Here is a 21,200-nt window from a genome sequence, read left to right on the forward strand (position 1 = left end):
ACACTGGAGTGCGTTGCCATTTCCTTCTCCAATGCATGAAAGTGAAAAGTGAAAGTGAAGTCTTTCAGTCGTGTCCGACTCTTCGAGACCCCATGGACTGCAGCCTACCAAGCTCCTTCGTCCATGGGATTTTCCAGGCAAGAGTACTGGAGTGGGTTGCCATTGCCTGGCTAATTGTGTTAGAGGAAAGTTAACATATTACCTTTACAAGGTTTATCTCATGGATGTTTAGTTTTTCCTCAGTGACTGTGTTTACATAGCATCAAGAATGGTGCTAGATTTTTCTGGTATTTGTAAACCAGGATACTCCAACTACATACCTATTTACTTTTGCATTAAAAAAATCATTAATTCTCTTTTCCCATATATATTTTAACTGTTTTTTTCTGGAATTAGAAGTACTGAGAAATAGGCATCTTTAACTTCACAAGCATTTCTTGCATATCCGCTATATGTACGGCACTGTGCCCCATCTGGGGGTGGGATCAAACAAATGATTACAGTCCAGTGTTGGGACATACCTACAAAGGAATGTTCAGAGTAAACTGGGCATTTAAGGAAGATGGGCTAACTGGGTTTGAAGTTCTGGCAACAACAATATTTGAGCTGAGGTTTGGAGATTGAGTACAAGTTGACCATTTAAACAAGCCAAAAAAAACAGTGGTCCTCTGCAGAGAAGAATCAGTGGATGAGAGTGATGGAATCAGAGCCAGGATCCCACTAACTACAATGACTGTAATATTTTGGTGAATTTGGAAATTTAAAGGGAATATTCAAGATTATTACAGTTCTTAGGATTTTTCTTTTTTAAAAAAATTATTAATTAGAGGATAATTACCTTACAATGTTGTATCGGTTTCTACTGTGCAACATGAATCAACTGCATGTATACATATATCTTCTCCCTCTTGAGCCTCCCTCCCGCCCCCCTACTCCTATCCCGCCCCTGTAGGTCATCACAGAGCACCAAGCGGAGCTCCCTGTGCTTCCCACTAGCTATATCTTTTACACATGGTAGTGAATATGTGTCAGTGCTGCTCTCCCAATCCATCTCACCCTATAGGCTTTTTCTTAAAAGAAAATTTTTATTCAAAAATGACAAAGGCGGTTCTAAATGTATTAAACATAGTGTAGAGATGCAGGTTCAATCGCTGGGTTGGAAGGATGCCCTGGAGAAGGAAATGGCAACCCACTCCAATGTTCTTGCCTAGAAAATCCCATGGACAAAGAAGCATGGCGGACTGTAGTCCTGGGGGGCATCGCAAAAACCTTGAACATAACTTAGTGACTGAACAACAATATTAATATTATCTGATTCCTGGGATAGTTTGACAATCAACTGAGAGGTACTATACACATTAGCTACATACTCCATCAGGTGAGAGAGCAGAGTGGTAAAAGTTCTACTACAAAGTTCATTCATTATTTATGGATTAATTGTTTCATGGAATGTTTATTCAATGGTAATTAAGTGTTAGAAACACAAAGATGGCCTCTGTTTAATCAGGGAGATAGGCTATACACCAGTGATAATATACTTTGGCAAGAGCTCAGATTGAGATAAGCCAGAGATTGGTTGCTAAACCATCTTGTCTACATGTTTCCTATCTTATACAGTTTTCAAAGTGCATTTGAAGTGTTCAAAAAAGGAGTTGTTTCTCTGCCCTGCCCATTGCCTTTATTTTGTTCTGTTCGCATCATCTAGGTAATTCAAAGTTGAAAGTGAAAATTTGGTGAAAGTGAAAGTCGCTCAGTCATGTCTGACTCTTTGCGACCCTGTGGACCATACAGTCCAGGGAATTCTCTAGGCCAGAATACTGGAGTGGGTAGCCCTTCCCTTCTCCAAACTACCATGAAATTTACATAATCCTCAAACTTTGTCATTAAAATTATTTTTAGCTAAGGAGAATTATGGGCTTCCCTGGTGACTCAGCTGGGAAAGAATCCACCTGCAGTGCAGGAGACCCCGGTTCAATTCCTGGCTCTGGAAGTTGCCCCGGTGAAGGAATAGGCTACCCACTCCAGTATTCTTGGGTTTCCCTGATAGCTCAGATGTTAAGAATCTCCCTGCAATGCGGGAGACCTGGGTTTGATCCCTGGGTTGGGAGATGCTCTGGAGGAGGGCATGGCAACCCATTCCAGTATTCTTGCCTGGAGAATCCCCATAGACAGAGGTACCTGGTGGGCTACAGTCCATGGAGTCACAAAGAGTCGGACATGACTGAGTGACTGAGCACACACAAGGAGAGTTATAGATTTATTTTTGCTACCTGTTTTGTTTGATGTGTGCATGTGTGTTTGTGTGTGAGTATAATGGGATGTTGGTACTTCTATTTGTGATATTGGTGAGATTATTTAGTGTTGTTCCAGATTAGCAGTTTTATTGTATTCCACTTTTTTACACAGTGAGATGTTCCTGTATTCCAAAATTCAGGATGCTTCAGTTTCTATCTTTTGAAAGTGCTAAAGCTTTTTGTAATCTCTGTAATTATTTTATGTAACCTTAATTAACACACTTTACCAAATTTCTTTGTAAATTTACTTAGTTTTGTAATTACTAAAAGTTTTTCATTTCTTTATATATGAAAAGACTAATCAAAAATTTTAACTAAAGGAAAGTCAAAGAATTCAACTATTAGTTAGAGATTTCTTGCAAAAAAATGACAATTTATTGTACCAAAGAGAAATAAGAATGTGCTCAAAGATTATGGGAACATGTCAAAATGACATTGGAAGCAATATAAAGAGGCTTCCATTGGCCAAATGTGGGACCATCTAAGCATCAAAATAAATAATAGTAGTAAAAGATTATAATCCCCAGGATATAATAAGAAGCCATGAGACTATACTGCTAAGAATGAAGGGATGAATTAATCCAAACTGGGGAGAAAGAAAAGCTTTTTCTTACAGCAGCCAATTCCATCTAATAATAAAATGTGATAAATTTAATATTTGTTTCAAATCAACCAGTGCCCCCCATTATGCTACACTGAGATAAAAAAAAAACATTATATCTATGGTTTTTCTGCCCAAAATTCATAACCTGAGGAAGTATAATCATGAGGAAACACAGCATATAAACCTTAGTTGAGGGACATTTTACACCATAACTGACCTATATTTCTCAAAAAATAACGAAGTCAAGGAAAGCAAGTTCAGTTCAGTTCAGTTGCTCAGTCGTGTCTGACTCTTCATGACCCCATGGACCACAGACGCCAGGCCTCCCTGTCCATCACCAACTCCCAGAGTTTACTCAAATTCATCTCCATGTTGTCGGTGATGCCATCCAACCATCTCATCCTCTGTCATCCTCTTCTCCTCCTGCAGTCAATCTTTCCCAGCATCAGAGTCTTTCAAATGAATCAACTCTTCACATCAGGTGGCCAAAGTATTTGAGTTTCAGCTTCAGCATCAGTCCTTCCAGTGAATATTCAGGACTGATTTCCTTTAGGATTGACTGGTTGGATCTCCTTGTAGTCCAAGGGACTCTCAAGAGTCTTCTCCAGCACCGCAGTTCAAAAGCATCAATTCTTTGGTGCTCAGGTTTCTTTATAGTCCAACTCTCACATCCACACATGACTACTGGAAAAACCGTAGCCTTGATGAGACGGACCTTTGTTGGTAAAGTAATGTGTCTGTTTCTTAATATGCTGTCTAGGTTGGTTATAACTTTTCTTGGAAGGAGCAAGGGTCTTTTAATTTCATTGCTGCAGCCACCATCTGCAGTGATTTTGAACCCCCCAAAAATAAAGCCTCTCACTATTTCCATTGTTTCCCCATCTATTTGCCATAAAGTGATGGGACTGGATGCCATGACCTTAGTTTTCTGAATGTGTAGTTTTAAGCCAACTTTTTCACTCTCCTCTTTCAGTGTCATCAAGAGGCTCTTTGGTTCTTCTTCACTTTCTGTCCTAAGGTAGTTGTCTGCGTATCTGAGGTTATTGATATTTCTCCTGGCAATCTTGATTCCAGCTTGTGCTTCATCCAGCCCAGCATTTCTCATGATGTACTCTGCACATATGTTAAATATGCAAAAATAAGAAAAGCAAAGACAGACCAACAAACTGTTTGAAATTGAGGAGATTAAGTGGAAAACTAAATTCCATTTGTGATTCCAGATGTGATGGGAAAGAGATTGAGAGGGAGGGAAGGAAAGATGGAAGGAGAGAGAAAAGAGGGAAGAAGGGAAGCATTGGCTTGTAGGAAATTTGGGTGAAGAAATACACGGTAATTTTTAATTCTGGTTTTTGAAAAGTTTTTGTAATACTGAAAGTATTCAAAAATAAAAAATATAAATCATTAAATCAGTCAGATTACCTTTTAATAAGGAGCAATATAGTAAAAGCAGCACTTAGTAAAGACCAGGTTTTGCTAGTCATACCTTAGAACGATGTGTATCTTCTCAAATATTCTATGATTATAGAAAAATTAAGCTGTATTATCAGATTTCTTCATTGCCCAGACTTTATTTCCTGTCCTTCTCTTTTTATTATTTGTGTCCTCAGGGATCAGCTAGTGTGGGATTGAGGAACACAGCCTGCCTCCTTCCTCCTCAAATTGCAGCTCTGTGCAGTTGACTACTGCTGCTTGTTTTATAATGGTCAAAGTGACTCAAGTATCACTTGTTTTAAATTGGGTTTTGTTTTGTTTTGTGTTTTGCTATTTCATCCCACAGTCCAAAGTAAATATGTGCAACTAATATGTGTTAGCAGTTTTGGTAACTATGCTAAAATAGTATTTTTCTTTTTTCACATAGGCTTTGCCCAGGATGGTCCTATTTTAATTCCTTTAAAATTACTGCCACCCACTTTACGTCTAAAAGCATTTTCCCCAGAGGTTGTCTGCTGAGAGGGTTTGCTCCTAAATTTTCACTCTTCTGTTGCCATCAAAGAAAGACAGTTTCATTTGGAAAGTTTAGTTGTTGGTCTCCATGTGGTAACAGAATTGTAATATATTAATTCTTGTTCAGCAAACAGGTATAGCATGGCCATTGGGGGTGGATGTAGTGAAACATTCAGTTCAGAAAAAAATTAAGAAGACGAGAAAATTGTAAATATAAATTATAATTATAAAGTACATACACACACACACACACACACACACACACACACACACATACTACATAAGAGAGACCAAAATATATGTTAGACAGTTAGATATTTATAAAAATTTGTATAGTCTTTACTGTTTCTGAAGCAATATAGTATAGTTCTAAACTGTGTAGTAATTCCTAAAAACTTTTCTTTATATGGCAACCATTGTGGGTCCCTCATTGTAAAGTATGGATTTAAATCACTAGCCACATTCCTGCATAATCAAAACAATTAGAAACGAACAGTGTGATTTCTTGTCTATTGGGCCTTTTAGAAAGGAGATTTCTCTTTTTACACTTCTTTGTGAGAAAGATTATCCAGAAAACACAGAAATTTTGTCAGTTTTGGTAGCAGGTTTCTTTTCCAGATTGAAATAGATAAGCACACAATAGCCTAATTCAGGGAATGTTGGATAAGCTTTTCTTGACACAGAGACCAAGAAGCGTGAATGTTAACAATCTTAGGTTGGGGTGGAGAATGGAGACCATGGCACTGAACCTGGGGTTGAGGATGATGTTTTCCCCAGCATCTTGAACCCTTCTTTAAAAATATATATATATATATATATATTTATTTGTTTGTTTATTTGGCTGTACCAGGTCTTAGTTGAGGCATGCAAGATCTTTTGTTGTGGCACATAAGATCTTTAAGTTGTGGCATGTGGGATCTAATTCCCTGATGAGGGATTGAACCTGGATCCCCTGAATTGGGAGCACAGAGTCTTAGCCACTCAACCTCCAGGGAAGTCCCTTGAGCCATTCTTAATAATGGGAATAGTATACATAATTCAGGGCTAAGCAAATTGTGGTCTTTTCCTCTCCATTACTATCTATATTCAGAAGGAATTGATTAAAATAACTATTTTAGTCCTGTTTGGCCAAAGGAGTGACAAAATATTAAAATTAGATTATAATATAGAAGGATCAGTCTCATCTATTGACATTGGGCATGTTGAAAATATTGGGAATTTGGGGACAAAAAATAAAATATCAACAGCTGTTTTCTTTCCATACATCTTTTAGCATTCACCTGCTTTCCCATTGTATTCCTTCATGTTCAGCTTCCAGGAACAAGAGCCTTGGTCAGTAACACAGTTTCCTTTTCCCAAACATGGGACATTAAAAAGCAAATTATCTCACAAGAAATAAATAAGACAATGTATCGAAATATAAAAGTTTAGAAATACCACTTAGTAATATGATATTAAGATATGAGCATCATTTCAGAGCAATTTGTTTCTGGAGGATATATACAAAAAAGAAACTATTTTGACTTTATCCTTTGTTATTTTCCAAGAAGAATTTGGACAGTAGCTCTCAAGAGAACACACAAAAAAGGAAGCTAGCTAAAGATGATGTATAATTAAATATACCATGTGTGTTCTTTTTCCCTACTCAGACCCCAAATTATCCAATTTGAAGAATTTTTAAGTCATCATATTTTAAACAATCTTGACTCAAAAAATAAAGAGAAACTAACCAATTATATCTTAACATAAGGGTTTTATTTTGCTATTACTGTCTCCCCTCAAAACAGAGTATTTTTCAAAGTGAGTTTGGTGACAGAGTATAAGGAAAACTTGTTTGCTCCAAGGCTGAGCAACTAGTCAGAAAGATTGTATGAATCTAAAAAGAAAAGACTATCTAGAATAAGTCAGTGACATGAGTAGAATACAAAGTAGAATACAGAGACAGAGTGTAAGGGAAGAATTGACCGGACTTAGCAACTAAGAAGATCAGGAGAGTTAGTATCTGGGATTTCTGATTGGATTTTTAGCCAGAGAGTTTGAGGTATTAGTCACACAGTTTTAAATATCTTTATGTTTAAGGTGCCTAGGACACAGTCTTTTACCCAGTGATTTGTTCCATTTTTTATGCTATGACTTAGTGCAATTTGGGAGAATTGATTTTGGTTTTTTTTTAAGATGCTATAAGATTCTTTTAATTGTATATAGAGGTGGTTCTATTTATAAGGAGATAATTGACATGCTTTACAGTATTATACAAACAGAACTATTTGACCAATCTTCCAGAGTGATTTAAATGATGCAACTAAAACTGGAATTATAGAGGAGACATATTTAGTTATTGTAGAGATAATTTATTACTACTTTTTTTTTACATGTTATGTATTGAATGATCATTATCAGTAAGTCAGTTTTTGTGTGAATGTAGAGATTTATTTGACTGTAACTGGACTCATTCAATATTATTTCAAGAGGAATTAAATACAAATCCTGGGTTTTGCACCAAGTGTCATAAGTTATATTTAGATATCAAATTTTGATCTGAAAATATTTGATCTATACCTATATTTTGATGTAGAATTATAAGCAATAAACTACCTAGAATGTATTCTTATTCTCTCAATCAACTTCTCTTTGTCTCACACACACAAACACAGACACTCTCATATCTCCTTTATCCTTCAAGAGTCCCGTCTATCTAATGCACAGTAATCCTTCCATAATGTTGTTTTCAGGGTTCATGCCATCAACCTATTTTTATAGATCTAAACATTTGTAACAAATTCCTCCAGGAATTTAAACTAATGGTTCTGTATTATACCAAAATTCACTTAATAGCAAGTAAAGTAAAAGAATTCCTTGTCAGGAATTTAAACTAATGGTTCTGTATTATACCAAAATTCACTTAATAGCAAGTAAAGTAAAAGAATTCCTTGTCACTTTGTTTTATATTTTAATATGCTTTCATATATATGAATATTACATATTGGCAATATTCTTTTATGTAAGAAGATATCATGAAATGTTCCTTAAATTATTATGTAGATTCAATAAAAGATGAGTTAACTAGAAAGATATGTGTCTTTGGAACCTATTTTTAAAAACTTCCATCTCAAGAATGATTTAATATTTCCAGGATTGTACACACATACACTCACTCACCTGATAGACTAGGGATTGTCCTTTTGTTTCTTAGCATGTTGAGTCTCATAGGAAAAAAAAGACTAATCATGTATTTCTTAGTGTTTTTCAAAATTATCCAGGAAGATTTGACTTCATCTATTGTTTCCCACAATGACCCTAAAGAATTTCTGATTCATATATCCATTCTGAGAATGGATTGAGTTATTCAGTCAATAGAGATTATTATCACAGTCTGGTTTTCACAAATGTAATTGACTTCCTGTTTTTTAAAAAAGTAAATTAAAAGTATATTTTAAATTGAATAAAATAATTTTTATCACAAACATGGAACTATTATGTTGTTTCTATAATGGGTCTTCAATAAGAGTAAATCTACTTTTTAAAATTAATTAGTTCCATAAACTTGCAGAGATTGGAAAATACATCCCTTAATATACTTAATCAATCTCTGCTGCTGCTGCTAAGTCACTTCAGTCATGTCCGACTCTATGTGACCCCATAGACGGCAGTCGACCAGGCTCCCCGTCCCTGGGATTCTCCAGGCAGGAGTACTGGAGTGGGGTGCCATTTCCATCTCCAATGCATGAAAGTGAAAAGTGAAAGTGAAATTGCTCAGTCATGTCCGACCCTCAGCGACCCCATGGACTGCAGCCTACCAGGCTCCTTTATATATCTCTAAATATTTTCTATGTAATAAATTAATAATCTATAAAACAGAACATTTTATAAAATACTTTTTCATTTATATTTCAGGGAAGTAAAATTTGCCACCCCAAAATGTGTCTTTGGAATGAGGATTATTTTAGGCTGTTTATTTTTAAGAAACAGAAGACTCAATAAGTCTTTCTTTTACCTCCCCCTTGGGCTGCCTAAAAAGTTAGATAAAAGGACCCTTAACAGGAAGTGAAGTGTCCCCAGGGATAGCTATGAAGAATATGGGCTCAATGTGGTAGGGAGAGTTTAGCAATTCATATAAATTAAACTCAGCTCTGTGTCCCATGTCTCTGCCTGGTCTATCTTTTAAAAATTTAATTTTTTAATTTTTTGTTTTTTAGTTTTTACAATGTTGTGTTGTTTTCTGCCACACAACAATACAAATCAGCCATAATTTTACATACATCCTCTTCCTCCTTCCCTCCCTCCCAAGCCTCCCAAGCCACCCCCCATCCCATCCCTCTAGGTCATCAGAGAGTGCCACACTGGACTCCATGTGCTCTACAGCAACTTCTCACCAGCTATCCGTCTCATGCCTGATGGTGTAAATACGCTGAGGCTACTTTCTCCCTTCATCCCACTCTCTCTCCCCAACTGTGTCCACAAGTCCATTTTCTACATCTGCATCTCCATTCTGCCTGGCCCATCTTCACGTGAATCTCCTTCATTCCCTTTGAATTCCCAAACCAGCATCCTCTTTTGTCTTTAGCTGAAATGGCATTTAAGGTGAAGGCTTCAATCATTTTGGCAAAGTTTTCCTGAGTCTTTCTTATGTATACGTGTTATTAAATTTGTTTATTGGTTCCTTTAGAGGTAGCATTTCTTTGTGGAAAGGTCAGCAAGGTGATTTCCCTTAGCTTCAAGAGACTCAAATTTATAATGCCCCAGGATCTTAATACTAAAACAGCAAATAAAAATATTGTATTCAATAGTTCCTGAACATAGGGTTCACTTTTATTTATGCTGAAAGTAAGGAAACCACACAGCTTTCACAATATTCCAAAATTGTGAGGTACTCTGAAACCATGTCTCCTATTAGTATAAATATTAGCAGTTTTGCCCTTGGCTAAAGTACAAGCCACTGTAAGAGAGTATAATTCAGCATGTTGGGCTGAAGTAGCCGTAAGTAAAGGTGCTGTCTCAACACTAACAGAAGGAGTTGAAGTAGCAAACCCAGCACAGTATTTCCCATTGTTACCTTTTAAATATGAACCATCAGTGAACCGTGAGAAGTAAATGTTACCCAAAAGAATTTTCTGTAGATCATCGGGAGAGTCAGGAGGTGGTACATCAGCATTAAGCAGTTGTGAGGGACCTCATCAGAGACACAGGGGAGAAGAGTAGCAGGGTTAAGGTTGTTACAACATAGAAGACTTATGTGAGGAGCAGTTAACAACAGAACTTCATAAGACATTAAGTGGCTGACAAAGAAATGTTGAGTGTGATGAGAGTTTAGGAGGGCTTCTACTCTGTGGTATACAAAAATAGTTAAAGGGGATAGCAATTTTCTCAGTGGCCTTAATCAGAAGGGCAGGAGTCATAATGGCTCTAAGCCAAGGGGGATATCCCTGTGCCAGGGGGTCCATTTGCTGGCTATTGCATGCATGGGTCAGTGGTGGTTCCCATGTTTATGAGCGAGTACATACAAGGCATTCATTTCCTTTTTATATATATAAAAAAAAAAAAGAAAAAGAGAATCTGGTCATTAGGATATCCATGGGTCAGGTAAGTTCATCAAACTGTTCTTTAAGGCTTCAAAGGCTATGTCATCATCCAGTTCTTCCCATAAAATTGGGTCAAGGTTGTTACTGTTGAGTAAAACATATAGACATTTCGCCATAAGAGAGAAATTTTGGAATCCAGTTTTGGCAGTAACTGACTAGCTTAACTCCAGGAGTTGGTGATGGACAGGGAGGCCTGGCATGCTGCAGTCCATGGGGTCGCAAAGAATGGGACACGACTGAGCTACTGAACTTAAAACCTCAGAGTCGGTGCTTAGTTTTGGGTTTAAGGAAATTTAAGACACCATGAAATATATTTGGATCTAGGTAAAGCCCTTGTTCTATTAATAACATCAGATGCCCTTATTATCGAGCCCAGGTTTGAACAAACTGCAATTTTCCCTTGGAGACCTCATGTCCCTTTAAGGCTGAAAGTCTTAGCAAGTGGTGGATGCCTTCTTGTAAAAAGGCTTGAAGAAAGCAAGGAAGCAAATCTCCACATATTGCACCAAAGTAGAACCTCTGAGGAACTTTGTGTCATCCAGGTCATCCTTCAGGATTGACAATAATAAAAACTCTCAGCAAAACCATCAGACATTATTTTACTGGCTAGGTGAATTGTTTTTCTTCCTAAGTGAAAGCAAAAAGTTATTGGCTACCTTCAACAACTGGAATACTAAAGAATGTGCCACATAATCAATTACTGTAAAGGATTCCCTTCCAGCAGGAATGGATATCAGTAGAGCATAAAGGTTAAGAATAACAGGGTGTTAAGGGATAACAATTTGTTTATTGCTCAGAGGTCCTGGACAGACTTTCACCTTTGGCTTTTAGGTTTTCTCATCAGTAAAATGGTAGTGTTACAGGGACTAGTACAAGGGACAATGAGCCCTTGAGCCTTGTAACCTTCTATTACGGGCTTCATGCCTTCTTTACTGTAGGGTATTGATTAATTCTGGGAAAAGATTTTGAGGAATCTATTTGAACTTAATTTTTTTTTTTTTTTTTTTTGGCTGCGCTGGGTCTTAGTTGCTGCACGCTGGCTTTCTCTAGTTGTGGATTGCTGGAGCTTCTCTTGCTGCAGAGCCTGGGCTCTAGAACACCTGGCTCAGTAGTTAGGGCACATGTGCTTAGTTGCTTCACGGCATGTTGGATCTTTCCGGTCCAGGAATGGATCCAACCCATATCCCCTGCATTGGCGGGCAGATTCTTAACCAGCAGGGAAGTTCCCATCTGAATCTCATAAGAGATGTGATGTGGAATTACCAACATCAGTTGATGATTTACCCATAAGGAAGGTGGTAACAGATGTAATAGGGCCAAAGATCAGTGTTTCCAGGATCAGCCCTAGTGTCATCAGAGACAGAGTGAATAAAACATGTCAAAGGGTAATTTAATTCCACTGGTAGGTTACTTTGATGATTGCTGTAAAGTTCTAGAATTGTCTTCCCCTTTTGGGAGAAAGCAATTCTGGCATGATACTTCTCTAAGAAGTCTTGGCCTCATAGGATGTGTATCTTTCAAAGGGCCTAAACAAAGACAATAGATTCAGAGACAGGAACCTCTTGAGGTTCAACTCCACTAGTTGAACTTTTTAGTATTCCAAAGCAGAGCTGCTTTACAGGAGTGTGTTTGAACATGGAGAGTGTGACTTTAGTGTTATTTAGGACTGGAAGAGATTCATCCCCAATCTGGAGTAATATTTCTCCAAGCCGATCAAGAGGGAGGGTTGGGAAGAGCCCCTGTGGTCCTTTGGAGCCCCGTCATTAAGAAGTGAAAGGAAAAAAAAAAGAAGTGAAAGGAACATAGAAAGGCAGGTTGGAAAACTGAAGGTGCCTATAGCACTTAAATTTGTAACAATCTCTTTTTCAATTTCCTGGCTCCTTTCAATAATAGAAGAAACCAGGGTAGTTTGGGTTTTGTTTGTTGTTGTAAGTCGTATCCAACTCTTTTTCGACCCCATGGACTGTAGTAGCCCTCCAGGCTCCACTGTCCATGGGCCTTCACAGGCAAGAATATTGGAGTGGTTTGCCATTTCCTTCTCCAGAGGATCTTCCTGACCCAGGGATCAAATCCATGTCTTCCGCATTGCAGGCTGATTCTTTACTCTGAGCCATCAGGAAAGACTAAGGTTTTGTTTAGGGAATCTTCATTTGCTGGAGCTCAAGATTAAGAAGGTTGATGTTTTTCCTTTTAGGTAACTCATTTAGAGTGAGAGAGAGCTGGCTTGTCAGATTAACTAAACCAGGAGTGGATGTGGTTTCCCATTCCATCCTGATTCTTTTTACTGGAAGAAAAGGTCCCAGGTTAGCCCATTCATGAATACAGAGTTTAAAGTTACCAGGATAGAATCAACATCTGAAAGAAGAAAAGAATTTTCTCTAAAAATAATCTGAAGTTGATTTTAATAGTTATGACCAGTTTCATCAGATTTTTGTGTGCAAGCCTGAATTTTGTCCAATCAACAAACTTAGGTAAATCCCTAGGAATTGCCTGATGAGTCACCGGTGATTGCTTGAGCCTGATCAGATAGTAAAGTAGCAGGCTGCTCTTTCAGTTGTGATTCTAGACACCTTTCAGGATATTCTCAGCGGTTTTCATCCAGTAGTGGGTCTGGCCTTCACCAACAAACTTATGAACTAGCTGATATAGGTCAGACAAACCAGGTAGATAAGTCTGAATGACTATATTAAATTCCTTAGTAATTCTGTGAGGATTTTTTGTTACTTTGGGAAAATCTTTGACTGTGGTTTCAAGGAAAAGGGAAGTTTGGCAAGAGAATTAGTGTGGAGGAATTTAGCTTATAAAGAAGGTGTAGGTGATATAAGATCTTCCCTGGAGGCTCAGCGGTAAAGAATTTGGCTGCAATGCAGGAGACCCAGGTTCAATCTCTGGGTCAGGAAGATACCCTGGAGGAGGAAATGGCAACCCCCTCTAGTATTCTTGCCTGGGAAATCCCACGGTAGAGGATCCTGTCAGGCTACAGTTCATGGGATTGCAAGAGATGGACACAACTTAGTGTGACTAAACCACCACCACCACCAGGTGATATAGAGGGAAGAGGAAGATGGCACCAGAGGCAGGTCCTGAGACAAAGAAGGCAGGGAAGGAGCATGAGGTTTTACAAGAATTGGAAGGACTGATGTTGAAGCTGAAACTCCAATACTTTGGCCACCTGATGCAAAGAGCTGACTCATTTGAAAAGACCATGATCCTGGGAAAGATTGAGGGCAGGAGGAGAAGGGGACAACAGAGGATGAGATGGTTGGATGGCATCACAGACTCAGTGGACATGGGTTTGGGTGGACTCTGGGAGTTGGTGATGGACAGGGAGGCCTGGCGTGCTGTGGTTCATGGGGTCGCAAAGAGTTGGACACGACTGAGCGACTGAACTGAACTGAATCTTTCTTTGTTGTTTTCTTTCTTTTGCCTCAACTCATCTTAAACATCTTATTTTGCAGAGAAGCAATTTTAGGCTCCTGATAACATTTGGAAACCTCAGAATACCAATTAAAATAAGTATTGCATTAAGTTTCTGGAAATGTTGGATCATTTTCCAATTTGGTTTTAAGAAAAATGAGTTTGGGGATTTTAAAAATTCCCCATAATGGCCACTGATATTCTAAATCACCTTTAGTTAGGTTGGTCCATTTGGTTAGAAATACGCCTGAGGAAGGACTATAGTTTTTAAACATAAAATTGGCCAGAGTCCCTGTAAATGGGCATGCTCAAAACTCTAGATAGTAGGGATCCCATTTCTCAAAGATTTCTACCTAGAGTAAAAGGATAATTTTCAAATAGCATAAACATCTCAAGCAACGCAAACAGCTCAAACAGCCTGCAGGTCTAATACCAGCCAGTTCAGAAGGAACACTCTAGTTCTGAAGGTCTGCTCAGTACAGCTCTAATGTAACAGCCCAATTCAAAGGGAATCAGGCCAAAGGCTTAATAGCACAGTGCCAATAAAATAGCCCCTCTTCCAAAAGGAATTGAGTCAAAGGCTGAACCCACACAGTTATAATGAAGCAGCCCCTGATCCCAGTGGAATGAACCAAAGGCTAGCCAATTCCAGGAGGAACAGCCCCCACCCCACCTCCCCCTCCCCGTTCCAGAAGGAATCCTGCCGAAGATGAGCACAGTTCCAATTCAAAAAGGCCAATTTCAAAAATCAGGCAGATGCCAAATAAGTACTCGCACACATACAGAACAAAGTCTTAGCCAGAAAAGAAGTGAAGTGAAGTGAAGTCGTTCAGTAGTGTCCGACTCTTTGCGACCCCATGGACTGTAGCCTACCAGGCTCCTTTGTCCATGGTATTTTCCAGGCAATAGTACTGGAGTGGATTGTCATTTCCTTCTCCAGGTAGCCAGAAGAGACATAGTCTTAAAACAGAGCCCCAGTGAAGCCTGGAGGACTTCAAAGTGCAAATAGGGCAGAAGCTTAGGTCCAGAAGAAAGACTAACTCTTAAATCCCAGGGCTGACAAGAAAAGCAGTGAGCAGCAATGGGTTCAATGTGAGCATCACACTTGTCTACCATCACTAGCCTGGAAATCATCAGGGGTCTTGTCTGGATCTCCATGCAGGCCACCAAAATGTTGACTTAAATAGACAGCCAGCAATTTCCCCAGTAGAAGTGGGTTTGCTTGGGATCAACGAAGAATTGCAGTTTGGGGTCTACAACTATGGCGAGCCACATGCCAGTCCCCCCACAGCAAGGAAAGAAGGACTTTTTTAAAAAAGGGAAAAGGAAGGTGGGAGCATATAGTAAACAAAGAGTCTGTTGGAGGACTTTGAAGAGTTTGAAGTATAGTGGCTTTTCAGGGACCGAGTTGTGAGAGTCTCTCATTGGCTGAGCTCTTGCCAGGCAAGGAAAGCTTTTCTTCCTTTTGGGCTCTGCTATTGTCACAGTGCATGAGAGCTCCCCTTTCTGACTTCCCAACTCTATTTTAATTGAGGTTTCTCTTTATCAGTTTTGCACTATCCATCTCCTTTTTTTAAATTGCCTTTTCTACTCTGTCAGTTTAGATCTTTGTAACCTCTCCCCACCCTCATTCTATTAATCAACATATATTCCTCTTCATTATTAAATTCACTATGAAATTGAGCTTTGAACATTGGAGAAATATGAATCTCAACTTTTCAAGAATCTTCAAATGTTCTATATTGTTTTCTAACTTCTTATATTATCTCAGTTTAGCATCTTGGGCATTATATTCTAAAATATAATCTCAAATTATATCAGCTACAGTGATTCTTAACCATGGCGCATCATCAATAAATATGTGCATATACCTATACATGCAAAGAGTTGCATATAATTTTATGCACAAGTCTTAGAAAAATACCCCTGTTCTGTGTCCTCATATCCTGCCAGTCTGCCACACATACATTAAATTCCAGCCATATAAGACCACAAGCAACTTGAGGACTGACAGTTTTTATGCAAAAACACACCCTCATACACCCCATGATACTATCTCAAATATCTCCACCAAGTAAGTCAGCCCCTAGAATGTCTCTCTTGAGGTCTTTCACAATGTTTTCATTCTGTCTTTACCTGCTACCTGTTACCTGTTACCTGGATAGCTTGGGAAACATTTGGGGAAGATAAATATCATTTTCCAGATTTTAGTCTCTGCTATTCTTCCTAAAGTAAATTAGTTTATTCTGGTGGAAAATAATTTTTTCCTAAAGAACTTGGGTTTTACTCATCTTGATGAAAACAGGTTTCAATTTTATTTAAATTTTATATCTGTTTGACTCATGTCAACTCAAAATGGTGTTCTTTGATGTCTTTTGGTTTCTATTTTCCAGGTTTCTTGAGCACAGGGGATCAGGCTGCAAAAGGAAACTATGGACTCCTTGATCTCATACAGGCTTTAAGATGGACTAGTGAGAATATTGGATTCTTTGGTGGTGACCCCTTAAGAATCACTGTTTTTGGATCTGGCGCTGGGGGTTCATGTGTCAATCTGCTGACTTTATCCCATTATTCTGAAGGTAACCGTTGGAGCAATTCAACCAAAGGTATTATGCAGGTTGCAAATTTTGACAATTTTGGTGTCTGCATGCCACCACCATCAGTAGTATGTGATGCTCTGTATATATTTCTGTTTAAACTAAATGTTAGAATGAACTCAATAACTGTTTCAAACTTTGTTTCTTCAGCTTCTCTATGCATGTTTAAATTTTTGTCAAACTCTTTTCTTTGTTTCCTGTGGAGCTTGGTTTGGATGCCCTTACAAGCACACTTCAGAATAATTAACATTACAGTAACTTTTCTCTCCTCCAAAGGGTGATTCTGGGGAAAATCAAAGATGTTCACATTTCTGTTATGTTGATTCAGTAATCAAAATCAAAGACATGGGTTTTTAAAAAAATATCGTTTAATGCAAGGCTTGTATATAATCTATTTTCTAGATGGTAAACTTTTAAACCCTTTACTAGTATGAAGATAATAAGGAAGCGGTTGTTAGCTAGTTCGTCTGGAAACATCATTTTCACTTGTCTGAGTAGAGGACAGACGTTTGATTATTTTGCATGCATGATCCAAAATTGTCAAAGCATTAAGGTCACTAGTAGAGCTTTTGATTAAAAAGAAAAATATGTTTGATTTTGTGCTTTTTCTATTTTCAACTCAAAAATGTTATTTTTCCCCCTGAAGCCTGGCAAAGCAGCCTGGAACACTGAGGCTGGTTAAATCCATGAGATATTGTTTTTGTCTCCATTTTCTGGCCTTGACATCTTTTTTCCAAAATGCCTGTGCAAGGCTTATCATGCTGGTCTTTATGAACTCCCATTTTACCATGAGTTTAGTCACCCATTCTTATAGCATTATTAACTTGAAATATCCACAAGAATAGAGGTGTTTTGTTAGAGAAATCTGTAAAGTAAATACTTTCTCTCCATTATACATACAGAATAGATAGGAAAAGAGAGAATACATATCAACCATCTTATATTTTCTGCTTTTCCATTGTCAGTTTATGGATATTAAGAAAGTATACACTGTCAGTTTTAAATCATGAAGCTTGTGAGTTTGTAAGACTAAGTTTTAGTATATGAGCATTAGACACAGAATATTTGTTTTTGGCATCAAAGACACATTAATGTCAAATTTCAGAATAACAGTCATTAAATGAGTTTATATATTTGGAGGATCATATATTATTACTGACTTAATTTGTAGACATAGTTTATGTAATATCTCACTTTATCAGTAGAGTTCTGATTCAAGATAACAAAATGACACCTGTATGAGAACTCTCCCAAAGTATAGAGATTTTGGTCTTCAGTGAAATGACTTATTTTGAAATAATAAAGTTTGTTGTTTTTTTCTGTACTTGAACAGATTAGAATGTTCTAGCTTGAAGACTAAACTAACACCAGTACTTATCTAGGATAATGTTAGCCAATCTCTTCAGATTCTTAGGGTCATTTGGTCTCAAAGCCTATTTGCACTGATTTTTTTTCTAAATTTTTTTTCTAAATGTAAAGTGAACATGGGTATCAAAGCCATTTTCAGCCAATATAAAACTAGCATTTTATAAAGAGATGAATCAATTAGTCCATCAGCTAGTGTTGCTATTCATCAATCAATCAATGTGGTAAACAGTGGCAAATGGCTGTGCAAAGAGGTGAAAACATAACATTCCATCACACACACTCTTCAAGGAAATCTATCCATGCCTGGCTAGATAAATGTACTTATGTGTGATCTAGTTCTAAGCTTATTTCTAGTAACAAAGCTGCCTAAATTGACCAGGAGATGCTCAGAAGGGGTCTTGGAATCATCAGGCTAATTTTATCTCTGTTACAGACTTTAACGTTTGGGAACTTCCTAGAGCTGCAACAATTCTCAGGCCTGTAACAATCATGCATACGAGCACTCTCACTAATAGAATATGTGGATTTTCCCAATACCATTTAGATGGCATATTTCAGACTATATTAAATGTGATATGTATTTTTTGGGTGTATTTAGTTAATGTCATTAAGTCCCTAAAATGGGAAAGAATCTTATAGAAGTCTTATTTTAGCTATAAAGTTTTTAAGCAGTAAAATATTTCTCTGAGCCAATGTTGACAAACACAGTTTTAAAAAGTTATTCGTTACTATAGGTATTCTCTTTGCTGTAGCAAACTGAAAATATTTTCATAAAGATGTCAGAAATCAAAACAAATATTATTAGTATTGTTTGACTTTTTGAATATTTTATAATTATCTGGAAACATTATTACAGGCATTTTGAATACATATATGTGTTTGGAGAAAAAAAGTGAAAGCTTTGCTTCTAATTTAGTCATTAATTTAGCACCTTTGTGGAAAAGAATTCTTATATATTAACACATATGAATGATTGAGCATGTGTTTGAATAACTGAAATACAAAGCTGTATTTGGAAGTTGACAATAAAGGTAATTTTTAAAATAGAATAGATGAATTATATTTTTAAAATGAGAATTTTATTAGAAAATACCCTAATAAGTAAAGTTCATTTATAAATTTGAATGGTATGCAGCTCTTATCAAGCTGCATATGGTACCATGATTTATCATTTTTAAATGTAATTAAGTGAAAAGCAATGGACCATGTACTTTTCATCTTTTTGATAAAATATAGCAGTGCACATTCAACAGTGGAAAAAGTTAAATCACCCCCTGCCCCCACTAAATCCTTCTGCTGATGGTTTTCTCTTTAACCTAGCGAATACACTGAAAATGTTATATCTTCCTCAGGAAGATGAGTTTTCAACATACTGTGTCTGATATAAAGAGCTGGAAAGAATATGTCTGAAGTGGTATTCTGTTTTGTGTGCCTTTAAGGCCATCCCCAGGGTATTAGCAGATTCCCAGCCCCAGTAATTGTGTAAACATATCAACAATTGTTTTCAAATAAATTCTGATTAAAACAAACACAGAGCCATTTTGAAGAAAGATACATGCAGCCAAATTGGAGGAAATAACCTCAAAAGACAAGACAAAGTCTGATGTAAAGCTAAAGGGGAGAGAGCCCCATCTGGTTGGCTGTGACAGTAACATAGGTGTTTACATGCTGAGCAAATGAATACTTGAGACTGCTTTTACCACTACCATTTACACATTCTCCATTTCTCCTTGTTTACTGCCTTTTTGAGACAGTGCACAATTTAGATCTCTTTCTTCTCAAAGTAGTTGCTACTGAAAGCAGAAGACTCTAATCCATCTTTCCAATTCATTGTACCCTGGGGATGAATTTGTGTACCTTCTCTTAAGCAAAAATGTCTCTATCTCCCTGTTTCTTGAGTCATATCTGGGTTTTTATATACACATCTCAAATACCAGATTTGATTGTTTTACCACAACATTATTCAAAGGTCATCTGAAACATTTTGTTGTTGTTTTTTTTTTTCCCCATAGGACTCTTTCAACGAGCAATAGCTCAAAGTGGAACAGCCCTTTCCAGCTGGGCTGTTAGTTTCCAACCTGCAAAATATGCTAGAATGTTGGCCACAAAAGTTGGTTGCAATGTTTCAGATACAGTAGAGTTAGTGGAATGCCTGCAGAAGAAGCCTTACAAAGAACTTGTTGACCAAGATATTCAACCAGCACGATACCACATAGCCTTTGGACCTGTGATTGATGGTGATGTGATACCGGATGACCCTCAGATACTGATGGAGCAAGGAGAGTTTCTCAACTATGATATAATGTTAGGAGTAAACCAAGGGGAAGGATTAAAATTTGTTGAAAATATAGTAGATAGTGATGATGGTATATCTGCTAGTGACTTTGACTTTGCTGTTTCCAATTTTGTTGATAACTTATATGGATATCCTGAAGGCAAGGATGTTTTGAGAGAAACCATTAAATTCATGTATACTGACTGGGCTGACCGTCATAACCCTGAAACCAGAAGGAAGACATTATTAGCTTTGTTTACGGACCATCAGTGGGTGGCACCAGCTGTAGCTACAGCAGATCTTCACTCAAATTTTGGTTCACCCACCTATTTCTATGCCTTTTACCATCATTGCCAAACAGATCAGGTTCCAGCTTGGGCTGATGCAGCTCATGGAGATGAGGTTCCCTATGTACTAGGAATACCCATGATTGGACCTACAGAATTATTTCCTTGCAATTTCTCCAAAAATGATGTGATGCTGAGTGCAGTTGTAATGACATACTGGACAAATTTTGCTAAAACTGGGTAGGTACCTAAGGAATGAAATTTGCTATACTTTAGTAAAAATATCCTCTTGAGCACTTAAAATATACATGTTTTGTGTCCAAATGATTTAATTTAATAGGTTAATGCCAACAATATTTAAGTTCCTTTATTCAAAATTTATATTTGTGGTGTTTCAGAAATCACTGCTTTATCCTTACTTTGTAAAGCTTATTAGAAAGTCTTTTATCTTTATTGCATTACTCAATAATTAAATTTATTTTGTTTCTTTTTTAATTACACAGGATTTATTACTATTATTCAATAATGACAAGTTTTATTTTATAGAGATTTTCAGTTTAGTTTAGTTTCAGTACTGTATGCCTTTTGATCCTCCCAAGTACCTTGTGAGGAGAGCAGGTCAAATACGATAATCCCATTTTACAGAAAAGGGGCCTTAGTCTATGAAAGCTTCACATAGATATATTCAAATGTCCAGTATATAGCAGCATTAGGACTCCAGTCCTCACCTGCCAATTCCAAATCCCAACTTTTTCCCACTGCTGTCTCTGCTTAGCTTGCCTATGAGAAAACTCACTTGTACTTGAATTTTTTTATCTTTGGATGTGTAGCAGTC

General features: G+C 37.4%; 1 protein-coding gene across 4 annotated transcripts in view; it reads left to right on the forward strand.

The window, feature by feature from the left end:
* NLGN1 (neuroligin 1) overlaps positions 1-21,200 on the forward strand; it is a 969,997-nt gene that overhangs the window by 940,235 nt on the left and 8,562 nt on the right. For all 4 annotated transcript variants that reach the window (XM_086394734.1, XM_086394727.1, XM_086394719.1 and 1 more), the window contains 2 exons: positions 16,232-16,444; positions 19,816-20,605. In XM_086394734.1, the coding sequence (XP_086250860.1) occupies positions 16,232-16,444; positions 19,816-20,605 (1,003 nt within the window). The remainder of the gene's footprint in view (positions 1-16,231; positions 16,445-19,815; positions 20,606-21,200) is intronic.

Source organism: Bos grunniens, chromosome 1, assembly GCF_055505025.1.
Source record: "Bos grunniens cultivar Pamir isolate PY7600 chromosome 1, Bosgru_T2T1.0, whole genome shotgun sequence".
NCBI classification, from domain to species: domain Eukaryota; kingdom Metazoa; phylum Chordata; class Mammalia; order Artiodactyla; family Bovidae; genus Bos; species Bos grunniens.